General features: G+C 36.6%; 7 protein-coding genes and 3 non-coding genes across 10 annotated transcripts; 4 read left to right on the forward strand and 6 right to left on the reverse strand.

Moving 5' to 3' along the window:
- Nucleotides 1–11: 11 nt before the first annotated feature.
- On the forward strand, nucleotides 12–1,990 carry smut-1 (Synthetic MUTator; the record flags this gene model as incomplete). The annotated part of the gene is made up of 5 exons (NM_072173.8): nucleotides 12–144; nucleotides 192–719; nucleotides 767–1,272; nucleotides 1,321–1,488; nucleotides 1,571–1,990. 5 exons carry the CDS (start codon nucleotides 12–14, stop codon nucleotides 1,796–1,798), a joined length of 1,563 nt encoding a protein of 520 aa, NP_504574.1. The 3' UTR covers nucleotides 1,799–1,990.
- Nucleotides 1,899–3,449, reverse strand: crt-1 (Calreticulin). The gene is made up of 3 exons (NM_072174.6): nucleotides 3,096–3,449; nucleotides 2,377–3,000; nucleotides 1,899–2,321 (listed from the first exon to the last, which is right to left on the reverse strand). Exons 1-3 carry the CDS (start codon nucleotides 3,414–3,416, stop codon nucleotides 2,079–2,081), a joined length of 1,188 nt encoding a protein of 395 aa, NP_504575.1. The 5' UTR covers nucleotides 3,417–3,449; the 3' UTR covers nucleotides 1,899–2,078.
- Nucleotides 3,450–3,641: 192 nt separating this feature from the next.
- Y38A10A.8 lies at nucleotides 3,642–3,791 on the forward strand. Its single transcript, NR_068840.1, has one exon. It is a non-coding gene; the product is annotated as an Unclassified non-coding RNA Y38A10A.8 (non-coding RNA).
- Y38A10A.10 lies at nucleotides 3,642–3,791 on the reverse strand. The gene has a single exon (NR_068841.1). It is a non-coding gene; the product is annotated as an Unclassified non-coding RNA Y38A10A.10 (non-coding RNA).
- Nucleotides 3,792–4,718: 927 nt separating this feature from the next.
- Y38A10A.11 (DNA-directed DNA polymerase) lies at nucleotides 4,719–6,436 on the reverse strand. The gene is made up of 5 exons (NM_001269135.3): nucleotides 6,285–6,436; nucleotides 5,523–5,662; nucleotides 5,303–5,476; nucleotides 4,914–5,019; nucleotides 4,719–4,870 (listed from the first exon to the last, which is right to left on the reverse strand). The coding sequence occupies exons 3-5, from the start codon at nucleotides 5,392–5,394 to the stop codon at nucleotides 4,811–4,813; spliced, it is 258 nt and encodes an 85-aa protein (NP_001256064.1). The 5' UTR covers nucleotides 5,395–5,476; nucleotides 5,523–5,662; nucleotides 6,285–6,436; the 3' UTR covers nucleotides 4,719–4,810.
- Nucleotides 6,437–8,254: 1,818 nt separating this feature from the next.
- Nucleotides 8,255–8,617, reverse strand: F17A9.7. Its single transcript, NR_068842.1, has one exon. It is a non-coding gene; the product is annotated as an Unclassified non-coding RNA F17A9.7 (non-coding RNA).
- On the forward strand, nucleotides 8,514–10,437 carry atf-8 (BZIP domain-containing protein). The gene is made up of 5 exons (NM_072175.5): nucleotides 8,514–8,804; nucleotides 9,243–9,308; nucleotides 9,365–9,469; nucleotides 9,855–10,076; nucleotides 10,135–10,437. Exons 1-5 carry the CDS (start codon nucleotides 8,643–8,645, stop codon nucleotides 10,303–10,305), a joined length of 726 nt encoding a protein of 241 aa, NP_504576.1. The 5' UTR covers nucleotides 8,514–8,642; the 3' UTR covers nucleotides 10,306–10,437.
- A 297-nt stretch (nucleotides 10,438–10,734) lies between these two features.
- Nucleotides 10,735–17,763, forward strand: cwf-19L1 (CWF19-like protein 1 homolog; the record flags this gene model as incomplete). Its single annotated transcript, NM_072176.7, has 8 exons — nucleotides 10,735–10,827; nucleotides 10,878–10,992; nucleotides 11,041–11,484; nucleotides 11,531–11,684; nucleotides 11,759–11,877; nucleotides 16,777–17,027; nucleotides 17,083–17,247; nucleotides 17,296–17,763. 8 exons carry the CDS (start codon nucleotides 10,735–10,737, stop codon nucleotides 17,554–17,556), a joined length of 1,602 nt encoding a protein of 533 aa, NP_504577.1. The 3' UTR covers nucleotides 17,557–17,763.
- F17A9.4 (NADH:flavin oxidoreductase/NADH oxidase N-terminal domain-containing protein) lies at nucleotides 11,871–13,536 on the reverse strand. The gene is made up of 4 exons (NM_072177.7): nucleotides 13,218–13,536; nucleotides 12,482–13,168; nucleotides 12,157–12,434; nucleotides 11,871–12,101 (listed from the first exon to the last, which is right to left on the reverse strand). Exons 1-4 carry the CDS (start codon nucleotides 13,467–13,469, stop codon nucleotides 11,945–11,947), a joined length of 1,374 nt encoding a protein of 457 aa, NP_504578.1. The 5' UTR covers nucleotides 13,470–13,536; the 3' UTR covers nucleotides 11,871–11,944.
- On the reverse strand, nucleotides 13,878–15,904 carry F17A9.5 (NADH:flavin oxidoreductase/NADH oxidase N-terminal domain-containing protein). The gene is made up of 4 exons (NM_072178.4): nucleotides 15,588–15,904; nucleotides 14,850–15,536; nucleotides 14,396–14,673; nucleotides 13,878–14,346 (listed from the first exon to the last, which is right to left on the reverse strand). The coding sequence occupies exons 1-4, from the start codon at nucleotides 15,837–15,839 to the stop codon at nucleotides 14,208–14,210; spliced, it is 1,356 nt and encodes a 451-aa protein (NP_504579.1). The 5' UTR covers nucleotides 15,840–15,904; the 3' UTR covers nucleotides 13,878–14,207.
- Nucleotides 17,764–19,015: the final 1,252 nt, after the last annotated feature.

A 19,015-nucleotide genomic window follows, 5' to 3' on the forward strand; every position in this document is an offset into this window, starting at 1 on the left:
AATCTTTGTAGATGCCTCATCCTTGGAACACTGCCGATGCATTAGACGATAGTCGGGTACAAGTTGAGCACATTGATTTAGTTCCTCCAAAGTATGCAAATGTACTCAACTTCAGATCTATTAAAACTAGAGATTATTATTTTGGTAAACCATGTTCTGGGCAATTAAATATTTCAATAACTTTTCTTCAGCAATGAGAGATCGTCATCAGCAGTTGGGCGCAGTCACATCTTCAAAAGCTGAAACTGACAAATTGAATAAACACTGTGAGGAGAACACGATAATGGTGGATCAAGACGGAGTAGAAACTCCAGCTGATTATGGAACAGAGAGGATGGTTGCACATGCAATAGAAGATCACCGACTTGCCGCCAATTTGCAACGAATAAAAGTTCATATTCTGAATGCAGTTCAACAAAAATCAATTCAAGCTATTCGTGACCGCCGAGGACTTCTAGTGGATGCTCCAACTGGAATCGGGAAGACTTATGCGTTTCTTATTCCGGCGATTGAAATTGCATTGAGGGAGCGACCATTGCTTACCAATATTTCAACCACGCCATCACCAACTATTCTTATTCTTGCAAATACCAACTCACTCGTTGAACAACTTTTTAATCGTTGTGAAGTTCTTCTTGGTTTGATAGATATGGAAGATATTATACCTATTCGAGATATTAAAATTGAAAAACTAGTTGCTAGCTATCAGTTCACAAAAGGTTCGTTACAGCATTCGTCTAACCAAAAAAAAACGAATTCTTTATAGATCAATGCGATATTGCGTTCTGTACGATGGGAAAGCTGAAAGCATCGATCGAGGATAAAACAATTCTTCTTGACAATTTGAAAATGATGATTTTGGATGAATCTGATAAAATGATTGACATTGCATGCTTCGGAAATGACATTGATTGGGTTTTAGACCAACTACAAGAGGATGTGCTCAGAAATCTTCAATCTTGTTTCTTTTCTGCGTCTCACAACAGAAACGAAGATGGTTCAATTGCATTAACTTCACGTCAATCAAGAATGTTAGGTGAAAATCCATGGTCACTGATCCATTGTCCGAGATTGCCTGGATATATCACTCAACGAGTTATTCGAATTGGTGGACAGCGAGTAAATGATATCCATTCGAATCCTTGGATCGTTAAGATGAATATTATTTGTAAATTGTTAGATGATGATCTCAAGGAAATGGGAAGCACAAAAGAAGGCCCATGGAAGCATACTATTGCAATTTTCTGTGAAACTGTCTCAAGAGTTATTCAGGTTTTACCCCTATTCTTTCGATTTTAAAAATATTGAGAACATTTTCAGGTAACTATGGCACTTCGTCAGATGGGATATAATTTCAAACCTGTATGCAGTAGTGTGTTGAAACAACAACAAGCAATCACTTTGAATGATTTGGAGTTTTGCAACATTCATGGAGTTGTATGTACCAATATTATGTCGAGAGGAATCGATGTGTCTTCTGTGAAACAGGTAAGTTTACATATATATTAAATTGATAAAAACATGGCTACTATTGACCCAAATATTTTTTATCTTAAGTCACATATTTCAGACAATAATCATGGAAATGTCCACCGATTTTCCGAGCTACATGCATAGAATCGGACGAGTTGGTCGCGATGGATGTGGTGGAAGAGCTACTGTCCTCATCGATGAGCATCATTTATTTGGCGGACCAATGTCGAATATTATCGAGCAGCTGTGTTCTTTTATGCTCGAATGCGAGGAAACGCTTCCCAATTGGCTTGTAGAATGGCTGAAGTTGCGTCAATCACTTTAATTGAATCACATATCAATTTCCTATTTTGTGCCGGTTTTTATCGCTTTTCTATGTATCTGATCCTGTATTTTATATTCATTGAACTAATCGAACTCGTAAATAGGTTTTAAAATTTTTTTATTATAAAACAAGAAAGGCTATCCAGCATCAAAATGGATGCTCAATAAATTAATAAAACAATCAATTAACCCGAGAGAATAGGAGAGACTTGAATGCGGGGGAATTGTGATGGAGTGGGGGCGATTGTATGAAGCGAGTTGAAAAGCTGTGCACGATTTGCTTAGAGCTCATCGTGTCCTTCCTCCTCTTCCTTCTCCTCCTCATCATCATCCTTCTTGGCCTCCTTCTCCTCCTCGGCCTTCTTGCGAGCCTCCTCCTCAGCCTTGCGGGTTTCTTCGTCGGCCTTCTCCTTCTTTTCCTTCTCAACAGTCTTCAATTTGTCAAAAGTCTCGGCAGCATGGGCCTCGGCCTCCTCAACAGAGTCGGTGATGATAATGTTGTCAAAGATCGTTCCTGACTTGACCTGAAAAAATAAAGTTTGAGTTTCATTTTTGAAAAATAGAATAAAAGTTTCTTACCTGCCACAAATCGAATCCGATGGCTCCCCAGCTTTCATAAGAGTAGAGTTCATCATCAGGAGTGTACTCTGGGTTCTCAATCTCTGGATGGATCCACTTGCCCTTGTAGGCTGGGTTCTTGATCTGCTTTGGCTTCCACTCACCCTTGTATTCTGGGTTGTCGATCATTGGTGGCTCCCATTCTCCGTCCATCTCGTCATCCCAGTCTTCTGGCTTCTTGGCATCTGGATCTGGGATGTGCTCTGGCTTCTCCCAATCTTCTGGCTTGGCATCCTCGGCATCATCGATGTACTCACGCTCATCCCAGTCCTCTGGCTTCTTTGCATCTGGATCCTTGATCTTCTTGGCTGGAAGAAGATCCCAGTCCTCCTCGAGGCTTCCAGTTTGGGCGCTTTCTCCGTCGATCTTGACTTCGTAGGTATTGTCGGAGTTGAGGATGAGAGTGTAGAGATGAGTGAGTTCGTCGCTCTTGCAGGTGATTTCCTTCTTGATGAGCTTGTTCTCTCCCTTGTAGTTAAGGATAACGTGGACACGGCGAGTTGGTCCGCAGATGTCTGGGCCGAACATGACGTTGTATGGGGTCTCTCCGTGGAAATCTCCCAAGTCAGCATCAGCTCTCATGACCTGGAAAATAAATATTGTTTTAATTGAGAAACATGTTTTGATACTAACAAACTAATGCGAAAAAATTATCACATCAAGAAATTTAAAATACTAACCTTAACGTATCCACCTCCACAGTCGATTCCTTGCTCGTGCTTGACGGTGTATTGGATCACAAGAGTCTTTCCTTTGTTGGAGAAGTCCTTGTCGAACTTGGCGGCACGGGAGTAGAACTTGGCATCTTGGCTGGTCTGGATTCCTTGGTCGCGGGACTCAACATCGAAGAACTTTCCAGCTGAGAGCTTGAAGGCTCCAAAGTCATCCTTGTGCTTGGATTGAACCCATCGCTTCTCCCATGAGGCGTCGTTGAACTCCTCTTTGAAGTAGACTTCAGCCGAAACGACGGCAACGATTGCTAACAGGCAGAGTGATTTCATTTCGTTTTTCGATAAAACGACACCAAGTTGAATCTGAAATTAAAAAGTAAATATAACAATTAAACATATGAATCGGAAAAAGAAGAGATAAATTGAATGAGAATATACCAAAGAATAAAATTCGAGAATTTCAGAGAAGAAAGACTAGAAATGAAACCGAACAAGAGCAAAACTGAAACTGATGATGTTGAACTGAGCTCGTCTGCTACGACAATGGAGTAAGTCGACGTGTGTCTTGCGTGGCTGACACGGCTCGAGGTGCCGCGTATCTATTGGTCCACGTCAGCGACTGGCCAATCGGCGGTCGCCACACATTGAGAATAGGCGGAGCGTGTCTGATGAGAGGCCACGTTGCGTGTCGGCCTCGCACTGCGAAGAGAGCGAGAGAGTGAGTGAGTTGAAGAGATGCAGACGGAGAGCATTTTGGGATAAGGAAATAATGCCCTTGCGGGTGGACAGCAGTCCAGCAGAGGGCTTTTTGATATTATCGCAATTGGGAATCTGATTGAAAAGAACAGAAACAGCTGAGATCAGTATTCTTTAAGGGGTTTAGAACTTTCCATGCTTATTTTGCACTAAATTTCTAGACTTTCGGATTTAAAAATTGGATCACACAGCCAGAATGTAGTAGAATGTATTTATCAACCAATTTCTGAATGAAACCAACGATAAAAACACATTATCGCGTTTATGTGGACATGACGAATCGAAAAATCGCCCTTGACACAGTTATCCATTTTTTGCTTCGTTTTGCAAAACCAGTTTCACAAAAGACGCATGACAAAAATGATGAACCATCGGAAAAAGATGGAAACTACATTTTAAACGACCGTTTGTGTAAATAAAACAATGAAAATGGCGAAAATGAGAGACAAGAAGACTGAAAAAGGCTGAAACGGATGAATAAAATTTGAATGGCGCTTTGGCGCCATCGTTTGGTGTTTGCGTAAATTGCGTACTCTGGAGAAAATTGTGGTTGACCGTATCACTCGTGAGCCAAAGCTGAAATTTGAGCATAATTGAATAAATGCACATATTTTTCAAAGTGGTGATATTTTTCTGGTGTTTCCTGGATTGTTTCTGAAATATCATTTCCAGATTCGAAATTAGTACTGCTCATTATAAAAGTGGTGCTTCAATTCTCTTATCAAGTCCTGGTGGACTCCAGGAGTACAGCACTCGTTATCATCTAAATTATAAAATTGATAAATTCTATATGAAAACATAGTATGAAGAATAATGTGAATATTTTATTAGCTGGCCAGTACAAACGAGTTCCTCTTTACCAAAAGGTACATTGTAAACAATTCGGCATTGAGAACAAACAATAAGTGCATTTTCAAATATTTATTCGGTCCTGGTCAAGAGAAAGATCGGCGACGAGAAGTACCTCGTTAGCCACGCGTCATTTCCACAATTTTTTCACATTCGCATGCTACTCGGGCTCGGTTCACCTGAACATCTAGAATTATAATTTTTTCAGGAATATTTTTAGACCTCTGAACTCCAGGAAACTGCATTTCGAACAAAAAGTCTGACACGATCACAAGTTGACGTAATATAAGGAAAGGTGTAGAGCATTGCAAAATGATTTCGATCTTGCCTGAAATTTATCACGAAATGATATTGTAATTTACCGTACTCCTTACTATAGCTTTAAATTATTCAAATGCCTACCTGCCTGCCTGGAAGCAAAACTTCAAGAGACCTACGTCTACTGTTAAGTTCAATGCAAGCCACACCTGCCTTCTAGGCACATAGGTAGGCACTTATCAATATTGAGGTAGTCCTACTTCTCACAGTGTCTACAGTATGACATCGGCAAGAAATCGGTTTTTGATTATTTAAAAAATCTAACTAAATCCAAAAAATAAAATGAAACTTACACTGGTTTCTTGGTAATTTCTGGGCAAAACTCGTTGGTTGAGATTCCTGAATACTTTTGAAGCCTACTCAACTCGTAGTCCATATGCTTCATGTTTCTCTCAATAGTTGCATTGTTCCACACAAATACAGTTTCGATTTTGATCTCCCCGCCTGCACATTTTCCTTTTGTGATTCTAAACATATATATATTTCCAGATTCTGGCTATTAGATTCACTCACACGTTATCTCTTTGCACAGGGGGTGGTGGCGGGACTAAAGCAGCGAACAAAGGGAAATTGGATAGAATTGGAGCAAAATCATTAAACAATGGAGAACTTGGAATACTTGAGAATATCTTGACTGAATGACAACAAGTAATCTAGAATAATTCATTGTTTATTTGAAGGTGAAATATCGTAAATGGAGAGATTATTTAAAATTGCCCATTCACAAGGGAAATCTTTGAAGGGGCCCGTAGGTTTGGGGTTCTCATGTTGAATATCCGATAGAAGACTGTTAGTTATGATCTCTCCGAAAAATTTAGCTGCCCAAGTCAAGTTTCAGCAAAGTTATGACGTTTTGAAATTTCAGCTTTGAACACGTTAGTGCTTAAATGTCCAAATAAAATAGTAAAACGTTTCAAAACATTTTTGAAATTTTTTATTTGCAATTAATTTTTTATGGTGAAAAATTAGTCATAATAATTTTAGTTATAATAAAACCTATAAAAATTTTGAAAGTAGACCTAAAACAATTTTCTACAATTTTTATATTTTCAACTGTTTGTATTCAAACATTCTGACAGTTCCTGTGGCAATGCTGGAAATAGCTCAAAAAGTCCAAATGTTGGCAATTTGCCAAAACTAACTTAAAATTTTGGAGTATTTTATTAGAATACTTTTCAAACTAAATCCACACTGGCAATACTCCGTAGAAGGCATTGGCTTGAAGATTAGGCAGATCTATAATTAACCCACAATTTATTGAAACCATGAACCTACTTGATTAATATGAAAAGCTAAAATCAGGAAATACAGTTGAAAAATGATAAGGAAATGCATACTGCTCGAAATATTTTGATATGTCAAGGGAGAATATCAAAAATGAAAATGAACATTAGAGGTAGTTCCCAAACTTTATATTATTTGCTAAAAGCACCGAAAAAAATTATATTGATTCCAAAAATAGATGCTTCTGTGGTCAAACATAACGCCGTGGGAAAAGAAGGAAGAGAACATGAAATCAAAGTTTTCAAATATGTGTTACTGCCTCCTTTAGCTATACATCCGTATTTTAACTTTGATATACTTTAAAACTCATGTTCATTCAAAAAAATCGAATATCAGATACAGACAATTATAATAGAACATAGAAATATGAACTAAATGAAAACAATACTGTACTCACTTATTATAGTCTAAAATGACAGGATAACGTAGTAAAACACACTAAAATTTTGTAGAAAAAGTAAAAAAATTTATAGTGAAAGCTTTGGTAAATTGCCAAGTTTCAAATACGAAAAATTGAAACGTAAATTGAACATAAAAACATAATAATTAATTTCTAATTTTTTATTTTTTTCGTTAATAATTTCTTCCAATTTTTGACCTCTGAAGAGTGAAAACATATGAAATTTAAAAGTGTGGTTGTAATAGGAAAGTTTATTTAGAGTACGGTATATCAAAGTTAAGAATAAAGATGTATAACTGAATGAGACCAATACCACAGTTGTGAAAAATATACCAATTTACCAAAACTCTTTTTGCGATTCATATATTCTAGCTATGTTTCAAATATTTTTATTTGAAGATTGCAGTAGCTTAAATCTGAAATGCTCAACATTTTCAAAACGTCCACATTTTTGGAACATTTGGCAATTTACCAAAAACTTCTACTGACAACTTTGAAAGATCTGATTTTTTTTGAGTTATTTTGTTTAGAAAAATTTTTCACTGGCGATACTCTGCCAACAGTTTTCAAATTGAAGATCATCTAAAATTCCATAAGGAATTTCACATCCTTTCAAAAAACCTATTTAAATAGTTTTGAGAAGTTTTAAATAATTTATTTTGCCAACAAACAAACTTGAGCAGAAATTAAAAGGAAAAAATTAAGAAAATATTATTTTAAAAAAACGCATTACGGTTTGCCTCCGTGTAATTTCTAAATTACAAGTCCTAATGATGTCATAATTTATCCTCATTCCTAGTCTAGCTTTTCCAATTGCCAAAACATCACTTTTATTTCTCGATTGTTCTCTACTAACATTGAAACATCGAATCCCGGATTATGCATTGTTGTGTCTGACCGAATTCATGACTAATAATCATCGCATAACATATGATACGGAAAGCTTCAAGAACTTGTTCCTCTTCTCGAATTTAGATAATTGACTATTGAACGTCTGTCCTTTCAACGCAAGACAAACACATGATTTTTTGATGATGTTAGTTTTAACAACATATTATTATTCAAAGCATTCATAGTACTTATACAAAAATACTTAAAATAATGTGTTCCAATTATGCGGTTGGCAGGCAGGCATTCTTACAGACATACATGCCTACCATCAAAATCAAAATTGAAACTGAACTACAGAAGGCGTGTCTACCATCTTCTATTGCTCAAATATTTTTGGAAGAAGTTGTAATAGTTTTCAAGACAGTTTCAATCATTTTTTTCGTCAAATAAAAAGACACTTTATATGTATGTGCCATCTACGGTAGTAGCGAAAGCTGGGAAAGTTAGCTAAATGGAAACGTGTTTTCAATCTTCGGGAACGCTCTGAGCAACTTGCTAGAGTTTGCAAGAGTTGGTTTAGAATTGGCTGAAGTATGTACGTAAAGTTACTAGTATTTTATTCAACTAAACAGTTTATTAAAACAATTTACAATACTGTATTCCTTTCCCAAGCAAATACAACCAAATCTCTATACATGGAAAGTTCACAGTTCATTCGAACTTTCTAGAGTTTCCCCTTCATCATCATCATCCCGCATCCCTCCCTCGAACAATTAGCTGTGTTGGTCAGTATGTCCGTCGTTTTCAGTCAAAATCCGACCGCTTCCTTTCAACGCAACTTTCACTCGTTCCGACTCGTACCAACACAACATTGCATAATTCTCCGTATGCCTGGGACGAATGGACGGATCGCCTCTGGTCACCCCCTCTTCGGACCGTCCGACCGATGACCCCTTTTGCGGGAGGGCGCGCGCGCAACGGGAAGCAGTGAAATCAAGAGAATTAGGTCAGTGAGAGGACGACTTTCATTTTCGAATTTCATACTTTCTCTCTTCCCACACACACACTTATACACCGGACTTTCTCTCTTTGAAAGCGCAACAAATCTGAAATTACATATGGCTTCATGTCATGAACCATCTGCTTTTAAGAGCCTATGTGCTCATCCTTCAACTTTAACTGCAACATTTGACGTATCACCCTACTCTTCAGCTTTTCATCTTCCTATTCATCCAGCATTACTTTCAAATACACATTTACTACATCTCAATACCTATAATGTAAGTCTATGCAAGTAATAGTAAATCAGCATATACATACATACATTTGGTATTTCTAAATATTTTATGAAACTTTAGGCTATTTTATTTTCCAACTGATACAAACCTGCCAGAATAAATAAAAACATACCGTATTATCCCAATTAGACTAGAACCCCATTATTCCACTTTGGCAGCAAATATTTTGGTTCGTATTAAACATCAATAAGTAATTTATTAAGAAACAATAGGAAAAATAAACAAAATCTATATAGTCAGTTGCCAAATTTTTTTCTACATTAAATTTTGAAAATTGGCCTCCCAGATATAAAATATCAAATTCGAGGAAAAGGAAGTTTCATTAATAGCTGAAATACGGTATTAGGAATTTAAATGATACAAATTTTAGTCAAAATGAATAAACATGAACAGGTGAGGTATAAACTATTATATTTTCAGCCAACAACCTACGAATCAACTGAACGGCTCTTTGAGCAAAACAATAACAATAGTGAAAAGGCAGAGGTAAGTTGAGCCTCAGATTCTTGAACTATGATGTTACAAGCTTCTTTATTTTTCAGTCATGCTCATCGCGAGACAGTAGTCATGATTCATCATCCCCGACATCAACTGGAGGAAGCAGTCGGGATAACGTCATTGTCAGAAATGAATTGAAACGGAAAAAGGTAAATCTAAAAAAAATCATACATACACATAACAATAGAGTTTCCCTGGTAGGCAGCAGGCGCACGGGGAACTTCAGGCGCACGGGGATGCCTGCAGCCAGTTCTGCATTTGGCGTGAACTCTGGTATTTTGGTATTTGGATAGTGAAAATTTGGTAGTTTCTCTTCTTAATTGATTTGCTGAAAGTCCAATTGAAAACTGAAAAGAGCCAGACAGACACTTCTGTGTAACATCTCCAAAAGTTATGTTTTTATTCACTCCCAAATTATGACTAAATCTAGAAGATGCCTTAAACATTATTCTTATTTTAAATTTTAAATAATTCTTAGTTCCCATCCCAGAAATATACCATTTTGAGTAAAAATTGAAACAAATTTATTTTCAGGATCAAGTGAAAGATGTAGCATATTGGGAACGACGACGAAAGAATAATGATGCTGCGAAACGAAGTCGTGATCAAAGAAGAATGAAAGAAGATGAAATGGCTCATAGAGCAACAAGTCTAGAACGTGAAAATATGTTGCTCCGTGTAGAATTAGATCAACTGAGAGCAGAAACTGATAAGCTAAGAGCACTGATTTTGACGACACCTACAACGTCTATTAGTGTAAGTTAATTGATATCCAATCAAAATATAAGTGGTTCTTCAAAATTCAAATTTCCAGATTCCAATTCCTCTACAATCTTTACCACTTCTCACTGCACAAACGGCTCCAGCTTCATCAGTGATAACTACAAGTCAGATGTATGCACCTCTTCCATTAAAAATTCCAAAGACTCCTTCACCATCTCTTCTTCGGAGTACAGTGCTAGTCAGCAACTCTTCTAAAACTTGATCATTTTTGAAATATTACTCTGAAATTATGCATTCATGTTTGTAATTATTGATTAGTTGAGCCAGTACTCGTAAAACTCGAAAAGATATCTGTGATTTGCAAAGCTAACCGATGTAATAAACGTTCATTCACATTTTTGTTCAAAAGGTTCTGCATTTAAAGTACAAAAAATTATGATTCAATAAGAAATTGTGACCGAAAAAACATATCAGAAAAAACTAAATTTGAACAGCCGCCGAAAAGACACCAAATGGACTAGGAAACCGGGACGTGGCCTAGCGTTCCGCGAGTTGTGTGGATTTACGAATAATTTATTGCGTTCTCAATTTGAATGATTTTCCTTGTTTTCAGTTGTTTTTCCAATTGGTTTTTCATTTTTCTTGTTAAAATTAAATAAAAATATTCACAAGAATCAAGATAAATTTTCAGATGGCCACACAACAAGCGAAAATATTGTGTTGTGGTGATGTGAATGGAAATTTTGTAGAACTCATCAAGAAAATATCAACAACCGAAAAAAAGGCATGTTTTATCGATTTTTGGGATTCATTCAATTATTTTTTTTTCTTTAGAATGGCCCATTCGATTCACTATTTTGTGTTGGCGAGTTTTTCGGCGACGATGACGATTCAAATGAGAAAGTTATCAATGGAAATATCGAATTTCCAATTCCAACCTACATTTTGGGTATGTTTAAATACAATGTGAACTTCGAAAATTTGTCTGATTTTCCAGGTCCTGCAAATCCACGCTACAGCTATCTCTATCCCGAAGAGTCGATTGAATTCTCTTCAAATCTAACATATCTTGGGAAGAAAGGACTTTTAAATACTGCATCTGGATTACAAATTGCATATTTGAGTGGAGTTGAAGGATCCTCCAAAGATCTCAGTTGTTTCGATAAAGCCGACGTCGAAGAACTATTAATCCCGTTAGGAACTCAAGTTGGATTCTCTGGGACCGACATTCTACTCACATCCGTTTGGCCAGCAGACATAGCACGTCATTCACACAATCAACCATCTAAACCACAACCAGGATCTGTTTTATTATCAAAATTGGCTGCTCACTTGAAACCGCGATACCATTTTGCGGGTCTTGGAGTTCATTACGAAAGGCAGCCATATCGAAATCATCGTGTGCTTTTAGAACCAGCAAGGCATACAACACGTTTTATAGGTAAATTTTGTATTCAAAGGCTAATAATTAATTATAATTATTTCAGGACTGGCTGCGATCGGGAATCCAGAGAAGCAAAAATGGCTTTATGCTTGTAATGTGAAACCAATGCGAAAAATGGAGAAAGAAGAGCTCACGGCGCAGCCACCGAATGCATCGGAATTCCCATATCGAGAATTGCTGGAAGAGATTGCTGCAAAGTGAGTTGCAACTTAAAAAAAAAAACTTTTTTTTTTCTATTTAAATTTCTATTTAAAAATTTTCTTTTTTTCAGAGAAACCCTCAGTAGAATGAACGGAAACGGACAACGACCCGAAGGTTCGCAATATCGATTTGAAATGGGAGGTGCTGAGGATGGAGCTGGAAATGGAAGAAAGAGACATAATGATGGAGGTGAGTATTTATTTAATTTAAGAAAAATTACATATTACAATAAGATCATGGTTGTTCCAAAGACCAGTTAGGCTTCTTGCTTGATTCCTTCAAAAACTAGAACTCCGTGAATCGGCTTATTTTGAGAAGCCATGCTTTTCATGAATACTGTGTAGTCCTTGAGAGCTTCTTTATAGCGATTTACTGTTTCTTCATTCGAAAAGTCACTGATTCCGTAGGTTGGACTAAAAAAAGAATTGTTTTTAAAACTATCGCATTAACAGAAAAAAAAAAACATACGTTTGATTAGTCTGTTGGTAGGTTGTACGTCCCATTTGTTGCATTTGAGTATTGCTAGCCAAGTTTGTAATTCCAAAGTCATTCTCATCGAGTGCATTTTTAATTGACGAAGCAACTAATCCCTCGATAATTTTCTTTGGTAAATCTGGCTCGGCGGTGATTGGACGTCCCAATCCGATTCCTTGGGTAGCACCATTTTCAATAGCTTCTACCATTGCTTTCACGGTACGGAAGCCACCGGTCAAGTAGACAACGGTTTTCTTGAAAACTGGACGAATCTGAAATGGAAGCTCATTTAAATACTGATTTTAACCAGGAAAAATACCTTTTCGGCGAATTCTAAAAAGAAAGCTTCACGGTTACGAGTCGAATCACGCATATGATGGAAGGCGAGCTTCTCATAAGTTCCACCGGAAAGTTCTACGAAATCGAATCCTTTGTCTTCATAAACCTGGCACATAACTTTTGCATCGTCAACAGTTGTTCCCTGCTCTTGGAACTCTACCGAGTTTGTCTTAATTCCCACCATAAATCCAGTTGATTCGGGAATTTCAGCTCGAATAGCGTCATAGATCTCAAGGATGATGCGTTGACGATTCTCAATTGAACCACCATACTGATCAGTTCTCTTATTGGTAGTTGGAGACGTGAATTGAGCCAAAAGATAACCATGAGCTCCGTGAAGTTCAACTCCATCAAATCCAGTCTCGTAGGCAAACTTTGCAGCATAAACGAATCTATCAATGATTTGAGTCTTGATTTGCTCTGTGCTCAATGGAACAGGCTGTCCGAATGCAGTGAAACGCCGTTCACCACTCAACTTCACATCAGAAGCCGACCACGGATTCGGTTCTACTGTAATTGGAGTCTGACGGCCTCCGTGAGATAATTGAACAACGGCAAGAGCTCCGTCCTGCTTCATGTTTTTTGCCCACTGAGTGAACAGAGCTCTACGTTCTTCTCCATCTCCTTCTTTGAAAATTATGGCATTTCCAGCAGATTCCAAATTAGTCTAAAATTATATAGAACGTATTATTTTTCTAAACTCTTCAGTGACTTACCGGGTCGACAAGAACATTTCCAGTCAGAATAGTACCAAACTTTCCGTGTCCCCATTTATCGTACAAGTTCAAGATGAAGTTTGTAGGAAGACCATGCTTCTTTGGATTTTCCGGATCATAAGTGGACACTCGTTCGGTTAGTGCAGCTTTCAAAAACCGATTTTGAGCAGTTTTCCCATTTCGGAAATTGAGTTGCTCTCCAAGAATTTTAGAAGAGACAGTTAAATTATCACAGAAGCGACTGGCAGCCATTTTTCGAAGAAATGAAAGAACAAAATGTTACTTTTATAGCAGTGTACACGCAGGTCAAATATAGTGCGTTTTCTGATCGGCTAGGTTGTTGGGCAAACAAGAGTATGCACACCTTATGAAAAGACGCAGAGGCAGAAAGAAAGTGTCTAACCAAAAAGATGACAACGTTTGCTGTTCTATTGTGGTCTCACTGGTCGAGTGATGACAATTGTGCACCTGGTTGCCTGAGAAACGAAGAAAGATCTGTGATCTTATGATTTTATGGCTATTTCGAAAGTAGAATCTGAATTGCATTTTGTGCCCAGTCACAAAGTGGAGACGCCGAAGTATTATATTTCTTCTTTCTAACAAGCCGATTAGAATTGGTTATGATACACGTCGCTGAATAAGTTTTCTAAGAGGCAAAGATAGCATTACGAGAAAGTTTTATAAAAAGTTTAAAACACCTAGATTATGTAAAATAGGTTAAATGTTACGGGAACACAACATGCTGAGAATGCGTATTGGGCAACATATTTGACGCGCAAAATATTTCGTAACGAAAACTACAGTAATACTTTTATTGACTACTGTAGTCGATTTACATACTCGAATTTCGAAATGAATTTCTAATCGAAAGCGAATTATTTTTTAAATTATTTTAGTTTTCGCTACGAGATATTTTGCGCGTCAAATATGTTACCCAGTACGCATTCTCAGAACTTTGCGTTTCTGTAATACCAAGTGCAAATACAGTATTTAGTTGAATGCAATTATTGCTTTCGGTATTTTTCCTTCACTAATATCGAGTGCTGCTTGTTTCACATGTAAGCCCAATGCTTCAGAAAATCTTTGAACGGTGTGCTCATCGCTGAAGTCGGTGATTAGATGCATTATACTGAAAATGATTAACTTTCCAAAGTATCAAAAACTACTTTGGATCATACTTTCCGCCTGCTTTTTCCATATTCGTACGCCCCATTTGATCCATTTGTGTGCCACTTGCCATTACTGTTGTTGCAATATCATTTGGATTGAATGAGTCTTGAACTGCTGAAATGGCTTTTCCTTCTAGAATCTTCTTTGGCAGATCTGGCTCCGCTGTAATTGGGCGCCCGAGACCAATTCCTTGAGTTGCATTACAGGAGATTGCGTTGATCATAGCAGAAACTGTTCGGAAACCTCCAGTCAAATATACCACCGTTTTATTGAAAACTGGGCGAATCTGAAACCGTTACAATCAATTTAATTTGATTGATTGTGAAAATGGATGACTTGGCAGGGATCCTAATTCGATTAAAATTTGGAAAGTACGAATGTATAAACTTTGACTACGTGTTTTCAAAAACCTTTTCTTACATGATTTTTTGAAATATTGTTAGTATATAAATAAATAATTACCTGTTCGGCAAATTCAGCAAAAAATGCCTCTCTCTTCTTAGTCGACTCTCGATCCCAGGTCCAGTTGAGCTTCTCAAATGTTCCTCCAGTTAGCTCCACAAAGTCAACTCCTTTGTCCTCATATACTTGACACATAATTTTAGCATCTTCCAAAGTAAGTCCTTCTGATTGAAATTCCACTGAGTTTGTTTTAATTCCCACCAAAAAACCAGTTGATGCCGGAATTTCAGCTCGAATAGCATCATAAACCTCGATAACGATTCTCTGACGGTTTTCCAGCGAGCCTCCATACTTGTCAGTTCTCTTGTTAGTTGTTGGAGATGTGAATTGAGAAAGCAAATATCCATTGGCTCCGTGTATTTCGATTCCATCGAATCCACATTCATATGCAAATTTGGCAGCATAAACGAATCGATCTACCACTTCTGTTTTAATTTGCTCAATTGACAAGGGTTTCGGCTTTCCATACGTTGTCATACGTGTAGCCGATACAAGTTGAACATCAGAAGCTGACCAAGGAGTAGGATTCACGAACTCTGGGGTCTGTCTTCCAGCATGAGATAGCTGAATTACGGCAAGAGCACCATCTTGTTTCATTAGCTTAGCCCAGTAAGTGAACAGAGCTCGACGCTCATGACAATCTCCTTCCTTGAAGATTATAGCATTTCCAGCAGCTTCCAAATTAGTCTGAAAAGGTCAGTATTGAAATGAATGGATTTTTTTGTTGAAAAAACTTACTGGGTCCACTAGAACATTCGAAGTTAAGATCATTCCGAAATTTCCATTTCCCCATTTATCATAAATATTAAGAATAGTATCAGTTGGAAGACCGTGCCTTTTTGGCTCATTTGGATAATAATTGGATTGAATCTCGGTGAGGGCAGATTTCAAAAATCGATTATTAGTTTCTCGACCATTTCGAAATTTCAAATGTTCTCCAAGAACATCTGGGGAAACGATTTCAGCATGTGGGAAACGACGAAGAGACATTTTGGTTCTTTGTGTCGACGAAATGATTGTTGTATTTATACTCTTGGCCACATTCTAACTACAATGCATGTTTGACCTTATCTCTTGGTAATCGTTGTGTTTTTGGGTACTCTCTCTTTTCCACCACATGAAAATTTGTTGTTCTTTGATTAAAATGCGACCTTTTTCTGTATTTTACGGCCTAGTAATTTTGTTTTTTAAACCTGAAAATGAAAGTAGTATTAAAATGAACACATTTGAATTAAAAGTTAAACATTTAGTGCGTAGGGATAGAAAAGGATAAGTACCTGTTTTTGTTACGAAAACAACTGAAAAAAGGAAGTATAGAAGATCATAAAACATTCTTCGCCTAGTTAAAATACATTGTAAGAATATAATGAAATTTTGGAAAAAAATAATCCAAAAAATATTTCAAAGGCTTTTATCGCCAATTGTACCGAAACAAAAAGTTTTAAAAATTTTTTAAATAATTATATTTAAAAAAAAATGCAGACATCTATTACGGGAACACAAACTTGTAAGAATGCGTATTGCACAACATATTTGACGCGCAAATATCTCGTAGCGAAAACTACAGTAATTCTTTAAATGACTACTGTAAGTCATTTAACGGGCTCGATTTTTGAAATAAATTAAAACAATCTATTTATCGATACAATATTGAAATTAGGCAAAAAATGAGAAAATAATACGAAGAAACGAAGGAAAATAACTGATCGCTTATCGAACCCGTAAATCGACCGAAACGCTACAGTAGTCAGTTAAAGAATTACTGTAGTCTTCGCTATGAGTTATTTTGCGCGTCAAATCTGTTGCACAATACGCATTCTCACAATTTTGTGTTCCGTAATATGCACATTCTTCAAAAATACAGTTTTCGAGTTTTTAATTGTATTGACTCGAAAAGGTTAACAAACATAAAAAAACGTTTTTATAGGAAACGATGGACCACGAAACAAGCAACCAGTTGGACCATGTTGGTTCTGTTTATCGAATGTAGACGCCGAAAAGCATTTGGTGGTCGCCATTGGAAATAAATGCTACGCAGCCATGCCGAAAGGACCACTCACTGAAGATCACGTTATGGTTCTATCTGTTGGACATATTCAATCACAAGTTTCTGCTCCAGTTGAAGTTCGTGATGAGATTGAAAAGTTCAAGAGTGCGTTCACATTGATGGCGAATAAGGTAATTATTTAAAACAGAAATTCGTTTTTTTAGCCTCAAAATCTGTATATTTCAGCAAGGAAAAGCATTGGTCACGTTTGAACGTAATTTCCGCACACAACATTTGCAAGTTCAAATGGTTATGATCGATAAATCATCTTCGAAAGCATTGAAATCATCGTTTACAACTGCTGCTGCTTGTGCTGGTTTCGAGTTGGTCACAATGGGTCCTGATGAAAGTGTAAGTTCGGATTAATTATTTTACAATGAATAAAAGACAACGTTTCAGCTTCTCGACATGGTCAATGAAGGATGTCCATACTTTGTCGCAGAGCTTCCTGATGGATCAAAGCTTTTCACTAGAAGTATGAAAGGATTCCCATTGCATTTCGGACGTGAAGTTCTTGCTTCTACACCTATTCTGGATTGTGAAGACAAAGTTGATTGGAAAGCTTGTGTACTCGCGAAAGAGAAGGAAGTCGAACTGGTCAATAAACTGAAATCTGATTTCAAACCTTTTGACTTCACTGCTGAAGATGACTCCGACTAATCAAGGATTTTAATTTTTACGATCTGTTATTTATTTTATTGCTTTTCTAAATATTTATTAACTTAATTCCTCTCTTTTTGCTTGTTTTCTTGTGAAAAACTTTAAGATCAGTTTATGAAGAAGAAGAATTTTAATGCACACGAAAATGTTATTTGAAAAAAAAATTACTCTCAATTTGAAGGAAATTGGATAAATATGTGAAAAGACAAATGTAGTTTTCTTTAATTCTGAAAAAAACTAATCTTTCTACAATAATTTTTATTTAAGCAGTTACAAATTACGGGAACTTACAGTTCTATTGCGAAAATATCTCGCAGCGAAAACTACAATAATTTTTTAAAAATTACTACTGTAGTGCATGTGTCGATTTACGGGATCGGGGTCTAACAAGGAAGAATTATTTATTTATCGATAAAATATTAAAGGAAAAAATGAGACTATAATGCGAAATAACGAAGGAAAATGGAACATTGCTGTCAATATTCAAAAACAAATTCCTATGCTACAGTAGTAAAACTTTCATGAAATATCCTCATTCTTGAGATACATAAGTTTCACGAGAAAATGCCAAAAGTGAACTCACAAGGTGTCGGCTGCTGTATCTATTGATTTCAATGTATTAAAATTTTGAACCATGTGTTATCATGCAGAACAAATGCCACGTGGTGTCAGAGTGTCCCATGTCGGTTTGATCTACGTAGATCTACAAAATATGTGGGAGTTGAGACGCAGAGTTCTCAACTGATTTCGCATGGTTAAGAACGTGTTGACGTTTGGGGAAAAAATTCCCCCATTTTTTGTAGATCAATTCCCGATGGAACAGCCTGAAACCACGTGAAATGTTAGAAAAAATTTTGTTATTTGGGCGTTTCTTTCTATAGTTCCTAGATTGTGAGTTATACTTATTTGAAAACTAATAAAAATCACCAAAAAATCAAAACCGCATATACTTTTGGCCAACACTGTACATACTCTCCAATAGCAACACATGAATTATTATTGAAAAAATACGATCGCACAATTTTCTCATAATTTATTTTTGATTTACCTTGTTGAATAGGCTCCTTCTCTTCCTCCGGCAAGACAGCCGCAACAAAATAGCAACGGCAACAAGATTGGGGGCGGAGTCAAGTTCAACAGGTAGATCAAAAATAAATTTTGAGAAATTTGTGCGATCGTATTTTTTCGATAATATCTACTTCAGGATATCTTTTTATTATTTTCTCGAATTTCACTTGTTTCTAGAAAATATTGCTTGCAAATTTCCCTAACAATTCTCGATTCCGAAATGGTTTTGTCGTCGAAATGGTCGAAATGGAAATGATTTTTTTAAATAGCTCAACTTTTGTAAAACCTAATTTCATAGCTTTCAAACGTGACATTTATTTGGATACTTACTATTAGGACTAGAAAATGATATTTTTATAACTGAATTTCAAAATGTGGGGTTATATATAAT

Source organism: Caenorhabditis elegans, chromosome V (assembly GCF_000002985.6).
Source record: "Caenorhabditis elegans chromosome V".
NCBI classification, from domain to species: domain Eukaryota; kingdom Metazoa; phylum Nematoda; class Chromadorea; order Rhabditida; family Rhabditidae; genus Caenorhabditis; species Caenorhabditis elegans.